At 43.7% G+C, this 18,967-nt stretch overlaps 1 protein-coding gene across 2 annotated transcripts in view; it reads left to right on the top strand.

Moving 5' to 3' along the window:
* The first annotated feature begins 443 nt into the window (after positions 1-443).
* Positions 444-18,967, top strand: part of TDRP (testis development related protein) — a 124,566-nt gene continuing 106,042 nt past the window's right edge. Inside the window, exon 1 of one of the 2 annotated variants that reach the window (XM_073675359.1) lies at positions 444-690. In XM_073675359.1, the coding sequence (XP_073531460.1) occupies positions 613-690 (78 nt within the window). In that variant the 5' untranslated portion in view covers positions 444-612. The remainder of the gene's footprint in view (positions 691-18,967) is intronic. The other variant, XM_073675358.1, reaches the window with a different exon arrangement.

The raw sequence follows: 18,967 nt of genomic DNA, 5'->3' as shown, positions 1-18,967 counted from the left end.
TTTGGAAGAGGTACACATGGAAGGGGCAGGACTGCAGGGGCCGACTACCTGGGCTTGTAGTCTGTAACCATGGAGACAGGCGCTGGAGACAAGCCTCAGTCCCCGCGTTGGGCGCTGCTGGTGTGTGTGGTGATGGCAGCTCGGCTCTCCGCTATATATAGGCCGGCGGTCACCTTGCTCCTTGGCTGCCGCCCTCATATAGTCGGGGATCGGGTGAGGACACCCCCGTAATAACGCAGAGGACCGGCCTCCTGGCCTCGGATTACAGTCTCCCGCAGACGCCATGTTGGTGAGGTAGAGGTGACACCGCAGCTGATTCTGGGGCTGACTCCATGACGGCGCCCCCCGGGCTCCAGCCGTGACGTCACGCCTCCCCCTCATTCCATTCATTGTTATGGTATCTGCCGGTGTGTTATCTGCCTCCATCGTGGCCCCTCCCCGTGAACCCCGCCCCCGGCGCCCCTCCCCCGCCTCCTGCCGCCGCTGCAGGGCTCTTGTTTCTAGGATGGAGTTACCGCTGTGCCCCGTATAAAGTTTAGCAGCTCCGGTGTTGTGTGCCCGCTGTGACTCGCCCTCTCCCCTCTCCGCACACAGGCCCGGGACCCCGGCGACATGTGGAAGCTGAACAAGAGCAAAGTTCTCATAGAAGAGACACCTGATGAAGAAGGGCAGGCTCCGCCGGACCCCCAGGTAACCGTGCAGCCGGGAGGGGCCACGGCCACCCAGATGTGCGCCGCCGGGGAATACAGAATGCAGGGATGTAGCAGAGCTCAGATAGTGCGAGAGCCAGGCTGGGGCTACACGGCGGCAGGAGCAGCCCTGCGACTCTGTCCTGACACTATTGTACAGCTGCCACACTGCTGGAAACACAACACTACAGGATTATTTTACTCATATGGTGCCATGATAGTCTACAGCGCTTCACAGACATCATCACTGTCCCCATTGGGGCTCACAATCTACATTCCCTATCAGTATGTGTTTGGAGTGGGAGGAAACCCACGCAAACGTGGAGAGAGCATACAAACTCCTTGCAGAAGATGTTGGTGGGATTTTAACCCAGGACCCCAACACTGCAAAGCAACAGTGCTAACCACTGAGCCACAGTGTATAGTGAGTGAGCCATGTCCCACTTGTGACCGGCGACAGAAAATCCAACACATTTGGAAACGTGTGATTCTGTGTGGCGGTCGCAGGAGGTTATGGGAAATTACATCTAGTGGGTTGTGCGATACATCGCGGTGTAGCCCTATCCTGAAGGGTACTTACAGTATATATGAACCGCAGGTAGTGAGCCTGGCTCAGCTCTGCTACATATCCAGCACTGCTATGTATTACATATCCAGCTCTGCTACATATGCTGCCCTGCTGCGTATTACGTATCCAGCTCTGCTGCGTATTACCTATCCAGCTCTGCTGCATATTACTTATCCAGCTCTACTACATATCCAGCTCTGCTGCGTATTACGTATCCAGCTCTGCTGCGCATTACGTATCCAGCTCTGCTACATATCTAGTTCTGCTGCATATTGCATAGTCGGCTCTGCCGTCTATGCTGCATGTTTCATAGTTGACTCTTCTGCATATGCTGCACGTTGCATAGTCGGCACTGCTGTGCACGTTGCATAGTCGGCGCTGCTGTGCACGTTGCATAGTCGGCGCTGCTGTGCACGTTGCATAGTCGGCACTGCTGTGCACGTTGCATAGTCGGCGCTGCTGTGCACGTTGCATAGTCGGCGCTGCTGTGCACGTTGCATAGTCGGCGCTGCTGTGCACGTTGCATAGTCGGCGCTGCTGTGCACGTTGCATAGTCGGCGCTGCTGTGCACGTTGCATAGTCGGCGCTGCTGTGCACGTTGCATAGTCGGCGCTGCTGTGCACGTTGCATAGTCGGCGCTGCTGTGCACGTTGCATAGTCGGCGCTGCTGTGCACGTTGCATAGTCGGCGCTGCTGTGCACGTTGCATTGTTGGGACTGCTGTGCACGTTGCATTGTTGGGACTGCTGTGCATGTAGCATTGTTGGGACTGCTGTGCATCTTGCATTGTTGGGGCTGCTGTGCACGTTGAACAGTCGGCTCTGCTGTGCACGTTGTATGTTGCACAGTCGTCTGTGCCTGGTCATTGGGGCTGTGAGCTTGTCATGATGTATTTTTAGTAGTCTCCTTCTGGGTCAGCTTTGTTTTCCTGGGTAATGATGTGCAGTTTACACTAAGCAATGCCAGCACAGGCACAGCATGCAGCACCCTTTACTGCCTGGGGCACAGAGGGAGATGATGACTCTGCCAGTCTCCTTTATCTCTGGCTGGCAGCTCATGTGTTATTCCTGCCTCAGCAGTGCCCAGGAGACCCGCTCCACATGGCTTTGCTCCCCTTGTCAGGCTGGGGTTGTAAATAGCAACAAGATACAGGACCATCACTACTTGTGCCAGTTATAGCAGTGGCACATGGATGCCAGGACGGGGTGTATTTACTATACCAGTACAAGCCGTGCCAGCTCCTGCCCTGGTCATGACTATAGGACTCATTTGCAGGTTGTTTCCACTTTGTGACTTGTTACTTTGGTTAGTTGATGTTTCTTGTTGGTGGTTTTGTATGTAAAGAAGGAAAGACCGATTCACGGGAAACTCTCATGGATTGTGCCATCCTAAATCCACAGTCAGAAGCCGCAGACTTCTTTGTAGCGGGTCACGTCGCACCTTTTGTCCCGTGTGGAGCTGATCAGTTTCTGGAAGGTTCGGACAGTTCATTTACAATACGTTCAATAGGGCTGGTACACATGGCATTTCTGAATATAAGGTTCCTTCCATAACGCCTAGCCTTTAGTAGGGAGGGCCTTGCACAAGCAGCTGGTGTGAATCTGTGACCCCACGTGTACGTGGATTTGGGACACATTTGCTGGTGGGGAGGTCGCAACAAAATCCTCAATGGTAAATATCTGAATGGATTTATTGTGAATTAAGCCGCACACTTCCTGAGTTGCAGCCGTGGTAACATGTCCAGCATAACATGACATGCTGCGGATCCAGTGGAGTGATCTGTTCAGGATGTGAATGCCCCGTAAAGGCATCCTCCTCAGTGTTTTCTTTTGTATTTGTGCAAATTGCCTCTTCAGAGAGGAAGAGGACCTGAACTCTATAGCGCCACCTATAGGAAGTAGCAATCCTAAAAGTCAATATCAACCCTTTAACGAGCCTTGCCACATGACTTAGGATAAAAGCCAAACCAGAATCTCAATTTCTGGACACGTGTTTCAGAGTCTTGCCCCTCCTCAGTGCAAAGCCAGAGATCTGATCTGGCTTCATTAGAGGCTTCTGACTGGGGTCTAAAGGAGAATGTTTCTCCTTAGGCTATGTGCCCACGATGCAGAAATGCTCCGGATTTTTTCCAGAGCGTTTCTGCATCTCCCTGGCAGAAAAAACGCATGCGGATTGTACATGCGGATTGTACATGCGTTTTCCTGCCAGGGACATGCGGATGTGGAGTGTTCTTCACATGCATTTCCACATGCAGGTTATCAAGCGCTTTCCAAGCGATTTTAGCATCACTTGGAAAGTGCTTGACAACTTGGTCACGCTATATTAATCCATGCAACCGGCATAGATTTATATAGTGTGACCGAAAGAATAGTAAAAAATAAATATCATACTTACCTTCTGATGGCCCCCGGTGTCTTTATTCGCTCTTTCCTGGCTTGCCGGCAGCTTGCGGTAGACTAAAGGACCTGCCGACGTCAGCGGTCGCGTGACCCGTCACATGACTGAATGACGTTATGGCAGGTCCTTGAGTCCACCGCGAGCTGCCGGCAAGCCGAGACAAGGACTCCGGGGGCCATCAGAAGGTAAGTATAATGTGTGTATGTATGTATATATATATATATATATATATATATATATATATATATATATATATATATATATATATATATATATATATATATATATATATATATATATATATATATATATATATATATATATATATATATATATTCTTTTTTTTACACGTGGAAATTTCCGCAGCATGTGCACAGCACATGCGGATTATCATTGGGGATGGCAGACCTTCTACCAAGCGTTTTTTAAGCGTTTCTGCAGCGGAATTGCCGCTGTGGAAACGCTTAAAAAACGCATAGTGGGCACACAGCCTTATAGAGAGTGACATTTGATAATGCTTGTAAAGAAAATGATAGGTATTTAGAAAAGTATATATATCTAGAGCAGTCTGTGTTGTTGGTAAGTCTGCCAAATGCATGGGTGGACTTTCTCTGCAGACCTTTAACGAACATCCGACCGTTGTATTTTAGTTGAATTAACGATTAAAAAATTGGAGTAAAATACACCCAAATAAAAAGACAAAACAATGTTTGGGTGAAACTGACCTGTAATGGGTTTCTCTACAGTGAGCATCCAAGGGGTAACATTTCTCCTTGCGGAGAGGGACATGCTAAGCATGTCACGGTGAGGAGTCTTTTAAAGCTGCAGTGCTCCTCTGGGGAATATGCAAATTGTCTCTTCAAAGAGGAAGAAGACCGGAACTCTAGTGCTACCTACAGGAAGTAGCAATCCTAAAAGTCAAAAAAAAAAGTGACCCTTTAACGTGCCTTGCCACATGGCTTAGGATATAAGCCAGAACCAGAAACTCAATTTGCAGACACTGTGTTTCGAGGTACTGCCCCTTGTCAGTGCGAAGTGTGAGTTATGGTTTGGCTAGATGAGAGGCGTCACACCAGTATCCAAGGGGTAACATTTCCCCTTGCGGAGAGTGAAATGTTAAGCACGTCACGGTGAGGAGAAAGGGACACTATTGACTTTTAGGATTGCTACTTCCTGTAGGTTGCACTAGAGTTCTGGTCCTCTTCCCCTCTACAGTGAGTGAATTGGCTCGCTCAGCTGTCACCACGTTTCTACCGCCTCTGCTCATTTTGGGTTCCTACTTTTTGTGAACCCCACTGATTACATGACTGCTGATTACTCCAGTCCATGGGCTTTGCAAAGGACTGTAATATATTTTCAGGGTCACTTACTGACTGTTGAGATTCCCCTTGTGATGATAGCTGATCTTGGGTTCCCAGCAGCAGCACCCAGAGCTGTGAGGTGTATACTATCAGTGTGACCTAACCATGGTACAATGAAAGGTATACTGCCAGTCCCATGGCCTTTAGGTATATCCTAGATATGATAAAAAAAAAAGCAAAGTAAAAATTGGCAGCACTCAATAGCAAATTCCATGCAAAAAATGGTGTATTTATTGGTACATGTGAACAGGTGGCAAGGTTTCGGCTGAAGAGCAAATGAGCACTTGCTTCGGTTTTTGCATGGAATGTTCTATTGAATGCTGCGCCCTTTTTTTTTTTTTTTTTTTTTTTTTTGCTTTTTTATGTACCCCAGGTTGGTGGGTTACAACCCATTTGCTGGTTCCTATTCCTATTTTTCCTGTTCTACTCCATTTCTATAGACACATCCATGAATCTGTACATATACCCATGTATCAGTGCTCCGTGTGCATAAAAGCAACCTGACATAGGCTAAAACTAAAGCAGGCGTTGTAGATTAATTTTTCATGGGGTTCATAAATATGGCTACTGGCTAGAAAACTAGTGTATATACATGGATACATTTTGTTATATGCTGTAATTACCCATATAGTTGTGAAAAGAGAATTTAAAGTTTTTAAGTTCCAAAGCTTTAGAAGTGACATAATGTGTGTGGTTAATACAGTGTAAAGAAGAATCCAAATAATGCGTGCATAATAATGCCGCAGTGGAGCATAGCGTTCCTTTGGGAACATAAAAACTACTGTATGAATTTGGAGAAACGCAGAACAGTAGGCCTCTGTAGATGTGTATGGGAGCTGCACTGCAGTAATTTACCAGTCATACCTATCATTTACTTATGTGTATGAGGCTTAAAGGGTGGTCCGAAGTCCAAATGAATTTTCCTCTTAAATCCCTATTTATTACCATAATCTAAACTATTTTCAAATATACTTGCATTAAAAATTCCCTATCCTTCCCTCACTACAGTATCCAACTGCTTTTCTTTTTTTTTTCCACTTCCTTTTTGTTGATGCTTCATTTGAGAATCCCCAGTGCATGCTGGGATACTGCCACAGCCTCTGCCCCCTCCCTGAAACAAAATGACATCAGTGACGCTCATTTCAGAGGCTGGGCTAGTCCCTGCGCTATGTGCACTGTGCCATGTGCGCAATGACAGCGCGCTCTCTGCTGCCGGCTCAGATCAGCAGTAATGAGCCGACAACAGAGCAGTGTCAGAATACCCGGCATGCAGAGACCAGTGACGTCTCTTGTGGGGGGCGGTGCATTAAAAACACTACCATTAACACCAAAAGAATTATAAAGAAAACTCAGCAAAAATGCAAGTAATAAATGTTACTGTCTTTTTTCATGCAGAGCAAACAAAAGATATAAAAAAAAATGCTATATGTGAACATTTTTCCACTTTTTTTTTTTCGTTTGCTTTTTCTCTATAGGCTTCCATGAGGAGCCCGAAAAATGATAAAAAAACATTGTTACATTTTTAGGTGCAGAATCAAAGCTTTTCTGTACAAAAAAAATACTTCACATCTGCACCAAAAATGCATCAAATGAAGAAGAAAACGCAGCAAAAAACACAATGATCAGAATATTGTTATTGTGTATTTTGGTGCAGATACCTGCAGAAAAATGCAGCATTCATGCAGTTAGCTTAAGCCTGCTGTCTAGTTCTCTACTTTGTAAGTTTCCCCTTTGTGCCATAGTCTGGTGATGTATCTGACACTCATGTAGATCTGTTTCTGCTTACACTAAATTTGCTTTCCCGCAACATGGCTAGCTAAGAGATAAGACTGGAACAACTTGTAATTTTGCACTGTTTGGTCATCTGCAGCATTAGATAATAGGCCATGTGTGAGTTTTATTTGGGACATTGATACTTCTTCAAAAATCCTCGTCCTTGAGCAGACCACCCCCCTGTCCAAAGCAGTTTTCCAGGTGCAGATTTTCTATATACTATGCATAGTGGCCATTTCCTTTGGAAATTGAACTCCTAAATAGTCATTGCTCAATGTTACACGTATCGATCACTGAACACTTGTCTGACATCATTTGCTAGTGGTAAGTTATGATTATCTGCTTGTGTGATAGAGAACACAGGGGTAATCTGTGTATGGTGGATTCAGGAGGGACGCCGGTTTACAGCCGTCTACTGTGTATGGGGTCTTTAGAAAACTTCATTTTGAAATAGGTTGACTTGCAGATATCTTCTATTTAGCACATTGTCTGACAACTTGATCTTATTTGTTAGATAAAGTGCAGACACCAATTAAAGCAGTACCACAAGCAGATATTTACTTTTGAGGTTAAGCTGTAAATAAGATATAAGTGAAATTACAGTGGCAATAACTACAATGAACTACTGGGAGATAAAGTGACAGGGGGGCCACATGGCCAGAATCATGTGCCCACCACCAAGACACTGTCCAATTGGAGAAATAGAAATAAACAATAATTTCGGTACGTTTTGAGTTGCTTATTACGGACATGGGTGAATGGTTTGCAAATTGTTGAAAGGCTTGTCCAGTACTTTTATATTGATGAACTATCCTTAGACGCAGTCAAACGGCCAAATAAATCAGACTGAGCACAATGCACGGAGTGGCCGGCGACTCCCCCCACCCCAGCATGAATATTTTTCAGCAACTTTTGAGTGGCAAAAATTATTTGCAACTTAAGCTGTTTTAGACAAGAATTCTGATGCAACACCTTAAAGCGGCTGTACCTTTTTTTTTACAAGTCTGCAGTCACTCTATATGACTGTAATTATAGATACCAGGTAAAAGGAACCTCTGCAGTACTATTCACTGGAACTGGCACAGTTTGTACCTTCTATAGTAGCAGTGTCACTCTGCTTCCAATTAGTGGAAACTTCAGACAGAGTTCTTCTTTATATTATTGCCACAAAGTCCTATACATGTTATCTTAAAGAAGCACTCCTCCCATCAAAGTTTTCACCCTCATAATATATTGCAGACATCATATTATATAGCACTATGTACTTGCAATTGCTCATTTTGAATTTCTACACAAGTAATTCTTCTCTTTTCTCTGCTTTATTTAGGAACAGGAATCTCTTTTCCCTCCATGTTTCATTCCCCTCTTCAACTCCTGACCCAACTGCTTCGGTCCCCTTCTCTTCCACCCGCCAGGGACTTTTGCAGTGACTTATGACTCATGCAGGGAAAATAGACTTCCTGTTTCAACATAGATCTTAGAAGGATTCAGCTGGTCAGTTTTTAATCATGTGATGTCATAGACCTAATGGAAAAGAGAAGAATGGCAAAATGAGCAATTGTAAGTACACAGTGCCATATAATATGAGGATTGCAATATATTAAGATGATAAAAACTTTGATGGGATGAGTGCTTCTTTAATTGGAGTGTGAATAAAATATTTGTATTTCCTCTAGGATGAAATTATTATCATTATTATACTTTGCTTATATAGCACTATCAATATATTAGGAATAATAATAAATACATGAATCCATAAAATGCAAAAAAGTCTGGATTGTGTTCCTTCTTTCCATTATTTATAATGAGCTAAATATTGATATTCTGCTGCACTTTTTTATGACATCACAGCTCAGCCATGAGTTCACATTTGGCTGTAAATTTAGTCATTGAACTTTCAGCAGTTTAGGCTGTGTGTCAGCAATGAGTTTTTGGCGTGTTCTTGCCCCTGTGTATTTTCACTGCATCCAAAAATCATATATACTCGATTATAATCTGAGTTTTTCAGCTCATTTTTTGTGCTGAAAAAGCCCCCCTCAGCTTGTACTCTGGTATATACTAGAGTATATAGAAATTCCGTTGGTGGATAGTGGGGGGAGGGGGAGGCAGCGGAGGAGGAGCGGGGCCCACACTGTTGGCTGCTACCACGTGTGGCCGCTGCTAAAGGGAAATGAATATTCCCTCTTCTCTACTCCCATGGGCGTGGAGAAGAATGAATATTCATTATCTTTAGTTGCTGGCACAGAGGAACGCTGAGCCGCGGCTCCTTATGACAGTGCCCTCTACTCAGTGCCGTAACTATAAACTTCGGGGCCCCGGGGCAAAACTTCATAGTGGGGCCCTTCAACATTTCATTCACTAGAGGTTGTGCGGAACGTGGTGAAGCCTGCTACACATTGTTGTATACAACACACAGGCTTCACCACGTTCCGCAAGACCTTTAATAGATTTTGTTGTTTATGATGCAAGTTTTAGAAGTTAAATATTCAGTGAATATGTTTGGCAAATTAATAAGGTGAATAATTCCAAATATTGCACAATTTTCAAATAACTGTATATGTTTATTAAATAGCAGGGCTCCTCACAGTTTGTCACAGAGATATTTGTGTCTGCTGAGACTGTCTCCTCTCAATGATGCTGAGAGTTTGTTACAGTCAGTGTGCACTGTGCCTGCCTTGCCAACTCTCTGTGATCTCCAGACTAACATATTGTTACAAATCTTGTGCTATGAGACTCTCCAGGCCAGTGCAGGCTTCCATTCATTGACAGCTGGCCGAGCTCCTGGAAATTATTGAAATGATAGTCTCTCCTGTCCTCCGGGTGACATTGTCTGACAGGAATATAGGAGCTGGGTATTTTATGAGAAATTAAAGTATTAAAATACAATTTTTTACCATCAGTTTGGGGCCCAGGGAGACTCTCATCCAACCCGGGTACCATCGTACCTGCAGGTTAAAAAAGAATTATAAAGCAAAAAAAAAAATAAAAATATTCATACGCACCTCTCTGGCGTCGATCCTCTCTCCTCGGTGGCCCACTGTGTACTGGCAGGTCCTACGGTGACGTCATTTAGTCAGCGGTCGCGTGACCAGCTGACTAAATGACGTCACCGCAGGTCCTGCCAGTACATCGCCGACCGCTGAGGAGAGAGGATCGCTGCCGGGAGGAGACCGGGGGCTGCCGGAGAGGTGAATATAAGTTTTTTTTTTTTTTTTTTTTTTTTTGTTTTTGTTTTTTGTTTTTTTACTTTTTAATTCTTTTTATGCACGACTTAAAGCAGAAATATCCTCATAAGTTGGTCACACAATATAAATCCATGCCAGTTGAATGGATTTATATTGTGTGACCAACTTGTCAAGCCCCTTTCCAAGGGATGCTTAAAATCGCTTGGAAAACTGCTTGAAAAAAACGCATGCATAAACACATGTAAGGCTGGGTGCCCACGTAGCGTTTTTGAAGCGTTTATGCTGCGGAATTTCCGCAGCATAAACGCTTGTGAAACGCTAGGTAATCCGCACCCCATGGTCCCCAAGGGGATTCCGCATGTTCTATGCACATGCTGCGGATTTTTCCGCAGCGTTTATGCTGCGTACAAAAATCCGCAGCATGTCATTTAATTTTGCGGAAGCGCAGCGGAACTCCCGCCATTGACTTGCATTGAGATGCATAGAAACCGCGACTGTACATTTTTACAAGCGGCTTCTATGCGTCTCTATGTGCGGATGGTACCCAGTTCTGGAGGAGAGAAGACTCTCATCCAGACCTGGGTACCATTGTACCTGTAAAAAAAGACTAAAATAACAAATAAAGTTTATATTCACCTGTCCGGCGGCTTCTCTCTGAATGCCGGCATCGCTTGAGGACCTGGGGTGACGTCAGTCATGTGACCGCAGGCCCTTCACCGCTCTGTCTCGCGATATGCCGGCAGCCGGGAACCAGCCAGGAAGCAGCGCTGCAGCCACGCCGGGGCCTCGGGGGTGAGTATAGCTTTATTTGTTTTAATTTTTACGGTTCACACTGTATAAATCCATGCTGTTTGCATGGATTTATACAGTGTGACCTAGTTGTCAAGCACTTTCCAAGTGATGCTATCGCATGGAAAGCGCTTGTCAATCTGCATGCGGAAACGCAAGTGAATCCGCATGTGGATCCGCATGTATTCTGCAGGAAAAACGCATGCACAACCTGCATGCGTTTTTTCTGCCAGGGAGATGCAGAAATGCTGCAGAAATTTTCTGCTTCATTTCTGCATCGTGGGCACATAGCCTAAAAACGCTTGAAAAACGCATGTAAAATCCGTTTTTTCTGCCAAGGTGATGCAGAAATGTTCAGGAAATTTCTGCTTCAATTTCTGCATCGTGGGCACATATCTTAAGTATTTATTTTTTTATGTGTGCAGTGATGGGGCCATACATACCAGGATTGGGGATGAGGGGTGCCATGCATACCAGGATTGGGGATGAGGGGTGCCATGCATACCAGGATTGGGGATGAGGGGTGCCATGCATATCAGGATTGGGGATAAGGGTTGCCATGCATATCAGGATTGGGGATGAGGGGTGCCATGCACACCAGGATTGGGGATGAGGGGTGCCATGCACACCAGGATTGGGGATGAGGGGTGCCGTGCACACCAGGATTGGGGATGAGGGGTGCCGTGCATACCAGGATTGGGGATGAGGGGTGCCGTGCATAGCAGGATTGGGGATGAGGGGTGCCGTGCATAGCAGGATTGGGGATGAGGGGTGCCGTGCATAGCAGGATTGGGGATGAGGGGTGCCGTGCATAGCAGGATTGGGGATGAGGGGTGCCGTGCATAGCAGGATTGGGGATGAGGGGTGCCGTGCATAGCAGGATTGGGGATGAGGGGTGCCGTGCATAGCAGGATTGGCGATGAGGGGTGCCGTGCATAGCAGGATTGGCGATGAGGGGTGCCGTGCATAGCAGGATTGGCGATGAGGGGTGCCGTGCATAGCAGGATTGGCGATGAGGGGTGCCGTGCATAGCAGGATTGGCGATGAGGGGTGCCGTGCATAGCAGGATTGGCGATGAGGGGTGCCGTGCATAGCAGGATTGGCGATGAGGGGTGCCGTGCATAGCAGGATTGGCGATGAGGGGTGCCGTGCATAGCAGGATCGGCGATGAGGGGTGCCATGCATAGCAGGATCGGCGATGAGGTGGGCCGTGCATAGCAGGATCGGCGATGAGGGGTGCCGTGCATAGCAGGATGGTGAAATTTACCAGTAGCTGCTGCATTTCCCACCCTAGGCTTATACTCGAGTCAATACGTTTTCCCAGTTTTTTTGTGGTAAAATTAGGTACCTCGGCTTATACTCTGGTCGGCTTATACTCGAGTATGTACGGTAATCTGCACATGACTGTATCAATACATTTTTATCAAAGCCAAATACCTAGAAACATCTTTGTTTAAAACATGACACACCAACAAGTGACAAAGATTCAAAATCTTGATAAAAACGTATGTGAAAAAAAAAAAAAGCAAATAACCTAATTTACTTAATAGGTGCAGAAAATCTGCAACATCAAAAATACACCAACAGCTCATGCTGGGAATCTAGCTAATCTGGTCTCCCGTAGGTTATGCTTCATAGCTCTACTATGTAAGAACCACCAGTCTTGTGTAATACACCATTTATTTGTTTGCTTTATTTATATTGACCGGGTATTTGATCCTCAGTTTTATTTTGTAAGATCTTTTTTAGGCCTTCACATATCCAATACGTAAGTCATTAATAAGGAAACTGAATACCGATTTCCCTGACTACAGCGGATAAGAGCGGTTTTAATGGCCTGGGACACACCTGAGATTTGACAAAAGGATTATGTTGAATGTAACTCCATCCTCTGTGGCCTTATTGCCCTAACATTCTTTGTTGTTGTCCACCTTGGATGCACATTGATGGATGTGTGCTCTGAGATTTAAAGGGAATCTGTCATCACATTTGTCCGAGCAAAAAATCGCATCATGCTCAATTTGCATCCGATATTCTAATCACACTCGGCCATGCAAGTCAGTGTGTCCGTGGAAAAGATTGGAAGGCACTCAGGTTACATCCGAGTGTGGTCTTATTTTCACAGATTGACAGAATGAAGAAGATAGAGAATTTTTTTCCCCATTTTCTCCTCATTTGAGAAAATCGGATCACACTATGATCAAAGTTTGAGAGATTTTTTTTCTTTTACAGAATGAAATATATTTTCAATGTCGTCATTTTGGGCTACATAGAACTTGTTGATGAACTTTTTTCATTCACCACAGAAGATGTTCACACGCGAACATGTACTGTAGACAAATGACACATAATCCGCACCAAAAAAATCAGCAATACCTGTAATTTGTATACAGCATTTTGGCTGCAGAAAAAATCCGTGTGTTAACATAGCTTTACAGGTATTTTCTAGGCTTAATGGGGTTGTCTAAAAATCAATAATGGTTGAAATTGCAGAGTGCTTGTAAAAACAAGCAGGTTTGCAAGTTTAATCCTCTCCATTCTCAAGAACATGCAAAGTGATTTTTAAAAGAGCTTGATGTAAAGCTGTCCGATCGCTGGAGCGCACCATCCCGTCAGCTTTAAAGGGAACCTGTTATGTAAAATAACGGTATTAACCTGTGGATGTGGGATTAATCTGCAGGTTAATAGTGTTCTGACACCGTGCGGTGCCAGCACTGAAATCCCCGCTGCCAGGAGGAAATGAACTTTATTCCCCCTGGCAGTGTTCGTCTTCTAGTCATAGGTGTGGTGCTGGCATGGTTTCAGTCAGCGCTCAGTGTATAGAGGGTGAGCCGCCAGCACTGACTGATAGCCGGCCCTAATTCTGAGCCTGCTGTTAGTCAGTGCTGTGTGCGCAGTTACAGCCGCTGCTCTTTATACACTGAGTGGTGACTGAAACCGCGCTGAGACACAGGGCTCTCAGTGCCGGCGCTGCACGGTGTCAGAACGCTATTAACTTGCAGATTAACCCTATATCTGTAGGTTAATGTCGTTATTTTACATGATCGGTTCCCTTTAATTTCCATACACTCCTTCGATGCTACTGCATTGTCCGAGAGTGCACAGTTCAGTCCACAGTTCAACCTTGCTGCTGGTCTGAGTTATTAATCTTCAGGAGCGCACCATCCCCCAGCAAGCTGGAAGCTGGGATGCAGGGGAGCGGTGCGCTCCCAAAGATGACACTTTAGAACAACTCTGGAATCTGTCAGCAGGATTTCATAACCCTAATTATTTATATGTGCATGTAGCTCTTTCAAAGACAAGTCCAGCAATACCTTTACATGGCCAGTCCCCTGTTCCTTCATTACTGAGAAATCAGTGTTTGAATTGATATGCAAATGAGGCTGAATAACTAATTGTAGATCTGAAGCCTCTGTCACTCCAGCTCTATTACCCACCTAGCACAGCTGCCTTCTGTTTGACTGATGGCCTCTTTCCCTGAAGTCACACAGCATAGAGGCTGTCAGTTAAGCAGGAGGAGACTCTGTGCAGAAAATAGAGCCGGAGTGACAGAGGCTTCAGATCTGCACCCTCATTTGCATATTAAATGGGGTCATCATTAGGCTATGCTCAGTAAACCCCTTAAATAAGAGTCTCATAAATGCATTCCAGAAGAAGCCCACATTTTCTAAGATGTGTTTTTGCTTTATATGTGGAAAGTCTTGATTTATGATCTCATCATTGTATGTACTACTTGATTTCACACTGAAAATCCCCAGCAAATAACTGTACAATATAGAAGAAATCAGGCCATATGTAGCAGTTCTTTCCCCCCCTGTGGATATGAGGGCTCGCTGCACAGTATAAACCTGCATCTTGTCAGAGGTTTGCAATAGATTTTCAGCAGAGATTTCCCCTTTTCCAATTAAATTAAATTTGAGCCAAGTCACAGCGATATCAGCATGTACTGTAACAGAAAACCCCCTGCAGATTTATTCTGCCATGTCTGAACTCCCGTAACATTATGTCACAGTGCTTACAACATCATTTATTTTTTTATTGAATTGTCATAAGGTAGACACAAGCGCCATGATGTTAAAAGCATCTCCAACCGAGTGTTTTGCACATCGGTGCCTTCACCAATGGTTCCCAATGGAAGAGACTTGTTAGTAAATGAAGGGTAGAAAGGGTATGTAATGATTTCCTGTAGCTGAATTATTATCCATTTTTACAGTAAAAATACTTTCTGGTCCCATCTGAGTTTACGTCACCCTTAATGTTTCTATTAATTATTTACCAATTGGTTAATAATTTATATTGTATACTTCACAAAGCCACTATGTGATGGAAACGTGGTCAAATTAGAATATCAGATTTCTAGATTATGGACCCAAATTGGATTTTTTTTTATGTTTTGTATATCAATATTTTGTGATTTATATCTACTTTTATTTAGATATTGCCAGATTATCCCACAGGGACCTAAGAGTCAACTTGATAAATGTGCCCATCAGACTAACCAGTTTTTTTCAGTGCAGTTAAGTCAGATAATTTGCATTAACTATTAGGACTCAATGTGTCTAATCAGACTGGTTATTATTAATTTAAAAGGGTTGACCACTACTGGACAGCCCCTGCCTAATCACATCAAAGGAACATATAAGCAAGTGATACTGACCTCCCGCAGCGAAGGCATTCCTATGATGTTGGTGCTGCTATTCTCAGCGGGTCACGTGACATTGTTGTGTCCCTTGACCGCTGCAGCCAATTAGTCGCTGCTGATTAGCTGCAGCAGTCACATGTCCCACAATGGCATTTTCCGAGACCCGTAGCGTCTCCATTTTTTGGGATCTGGGCCTGGGTGAGGGCTTATTTTTTGCATGCCATTTTGGGGTGGATACGATATTTTGATTGCCCGTTAATGCATTTTATTGCAATGTTGTGATGACCAAAACACCAGAATTACGTTTTTTAAATTAGTTTTCTCGTTATGCCTTTTATCGATCGAATTAATTTTTTTTTATTCTGATAGATCGGGCCTTTCCAAACGTGTATTTATTTTTTTTATTGTTTTATTTTTAATGGGGCAAAAGGGGGGTGATTTGAACTTTTATATTTTTTAAATATTTTTAAAACCATTTTTTTCTACTTTTTTACCGGCTTCTTAGGAGACTTGAAGTTGTGATCGTCTTGATTGCATGTGCTACACATAGCAGGGCTTTAGCGGCGCTCACAGCAGTTCAGCAATGACAACCACAGGGGTCTCCTGCAGACCCCGGGATGTCATGCCAACCCATTGGCGCCATGTGACGATTCCACCCACGGCTGTTAGGGGCACATGTCAGCTGATGAAATCAGTTGTCATGCTAGAAAAGATGCGGACTCCTCGCCGGAAGCCCACATCAAACAGGGGAGGCGACCTATGACGAACCTATACGTCATAGGTCGTAAAGGGGTTAATACACTCACACTACAGTAAATGCACATATACACACATTTAATGAAGAAAAAACTTAATGGGAGTGTTTCTTTAACGCTCCAAATGAGGATTCAGTATTTGCTTTCTGTGCATCCAATGCTATGTTCTATAGGAGGCTTCTCCTATATCTGTTCCCAATAGCAAGAGCCAACTGGCAGCAAGGCCCGTCTTACATATCGTGTATACCCTGGCCATGCTCATCTGCACTGACCCAAATATAAAGGAAGAGTACACATCGGTAGCTTTGGTGTACACAAGAACCGTTCTTTTCCATTTCTGTGACACCCTGCGGTATAGTTATTGTATAAATAATGATACTACTACTGTGTATATTTCATATTCTTTAGTCATCACTATATAAAAAAGCCACTGAAATAAGAAGACAAGGTGTTTTTGTGATGTGTACTGTATCTTTCATCGTTGTGAAATATCAAAACACCTTGTGAGCTTGCCACTTCCTTATGACAGGTGAATTTGACTTTTAATACTGTTTATACTGTATATTTTGGCCAGCAGTAATAAAGAAAATTGGACAAAATCCATATATTGTGTCCATAATTGAAAATATTTTTTTCCATTGTTACATAACCTTTCGTATTTAGACACTTCTGCAATCATGGGATTCTTCCCTCTGTGCTAAAGGGAATCCGTCAGCAGGTTTTTGCTATCTAATCTGAAGACAGCAATAGATAGAGGCTGAAACACAGAATTCAGGGATGTGTCACTTTTTTGGCTGCGTGCTGTTGTTTATTTACAGCGAAGGTTTTATCGCCAAGAGATTATCACTGCCCAGACTACAGCTCATATGACTGCTAGACTGACCACGCCCCTCCTATGATAAGCAGCTCACTGTCAATAGACAATGTACACAAATGCTGTGGTGTGGGCAGGGTTCGATTTCTGAGCTCTGCTACATGCTATATCTAAAAACTGACTATATCACAACTACTGCACCCTGTAAACTAAGTCGTTGGATTCAGGGTCTCTTTCCTACACTATGATGCTCTCAGATGAGGTAGCAAAAACCTGGTGACAGATTCCCTTTAAAGGATGGATTAGAGCCTCCCCGCATCATGTAAGGATGTTATAGTTTTGAGTCCTAATGACTGAAATGTATGTCAATAAGAATCTTCTCTAATTATTGCGTTTTCACATTTTATTATTATTATTTTTTTTTTATGTTTTCCACTTTATTTGAAACATTATTAATGTAGATTTGAAGCAGTGTTTTTTTAATGCATTTTCTTTTTCTTTGGTACAGGAAAGCTTTGATTCAGCACTTAAAAATGCATGCATCAGTGAGTGTTCCATATAAATCCTTCTGTTAGAGATTGACAGTGGCATCTAAATGGTTATCCGCAGCTGTCTGAGCACAGATGCCAGCTATGTAACAGTCATTTACTGTGGATGGAGAGAGCTTCACTCCTGAGCCCTCTCCACACTTGTGGACCCCAGAGAGGAAATATTCGTATGTCCATATGCGCAAATGGGTCAAGGTCTGTTTACATTAAAAAATGATCAGTCTCTGGGAATCTGACATATGGACCTATCCCTATATATTACCTTCATGAGCCATCAAAAAAAACTCCTACAAAATATTTATGGTAAGGCCACGTTCACACGATCAGTATATTACATCAGTATGTGTAAGCCAAAACCAGGAGAGGAACAATCAGCGGAAAAGTATAATAGAAACACGTCACCACTTCTGTATTTATCGCCCCCTCCTGGTATTCGCTTATAAATACTGATGTAAAATACTGACCAAATACTGAACGTGTGAACGTGGCTTAAGACCTCCTTCACATGTCTGTATAACATCGGTACCGGAAAAGACGGTACTGGTGTGATCAGGTTTCTGTTTTTTTTTCCGGTATGGCTTAAGAAAAATCAATTCCAAACTTCTATACTTTGCAATGTTAAACACGGACGGCACATGGATGACACACAGATGCCAGCCTTGTGCTGTATATGTTTTACACAGACTTGTATTGACCCTTGTCATCTTTGCCACTGGTAAAAAACGGACATGTGTTCAGCACCATAGGTTATAATGGGTACATGTGGCATCTGTTTTTTTCACGGATACCACATGTGCTGCAAATACGGACGTGTGAAGGAGGCCTTAACAACATTTGGTTTGTGCTTTGGCAACAAAAAAACCTTACTGCAATGTGTGAATTCAGCTTTGCTTCTAAAGAGCAATACATTGGAACATGTCACAATTTCTGTTCATGTGGATTTCGAGCAATAATCTATGATTATTATAAACACATTATAATCTGTGATTTAAAAAATATGCAATTTTAAAACCGTTTTAATAAATATGTCCCACTGTTTTGAATGTCTGTGTTTTTGCTGCCCTGGTCAGACTATAGAATGACGTGATCATCAGCCTGCTACAGTCCTAGATAACGGGTTGCTGCTGGTCCTCCATGAAGGTTCACTTCTTATCACCACTGACCCTCTCACAATTACATCACTAGAATGCTTATCTGAAGTGCACACTTACTGCCAGCTTATACAGCCTCATTGTGCCTGATCCCTGACCCTGTGCTGTTTGGGACTGCAATAATATGGGCAAATACATTTTATAGGGTGAAACATAAATTGGGCACAAGCTCCCTAATTGAAGATATCAATGTTTTACACTGTACTTGGGCCACGTCCCCACTATCAGTATTTGGTCAGTATTCAGTCAGTATTTTTTCTCAGGAGTGGGAGCCAAAACCAGGTGAGGAACAATCA

The sequence above is a fragment of the Phyllobates terribilis genome, unplaced genomic scaffold (genome assembly GCF_046119375.1).
Source record: "Phyllobates terribilis strain yellow unplaced genomic scaffold, ASM4611937v1 Scaffold_3__8_contigs__length_932513732, whole genome shotgun sequence".
Taxonomy (NCBI): Eukaryota; Metazoa; Chordata; class Amphibia; order Anura; family Dendrobatidae; genus Phyllobates; species Phyllobates terribilis.
This window is presented reverse-complemented; position numbering and strand designations above follow the sequence as displayed.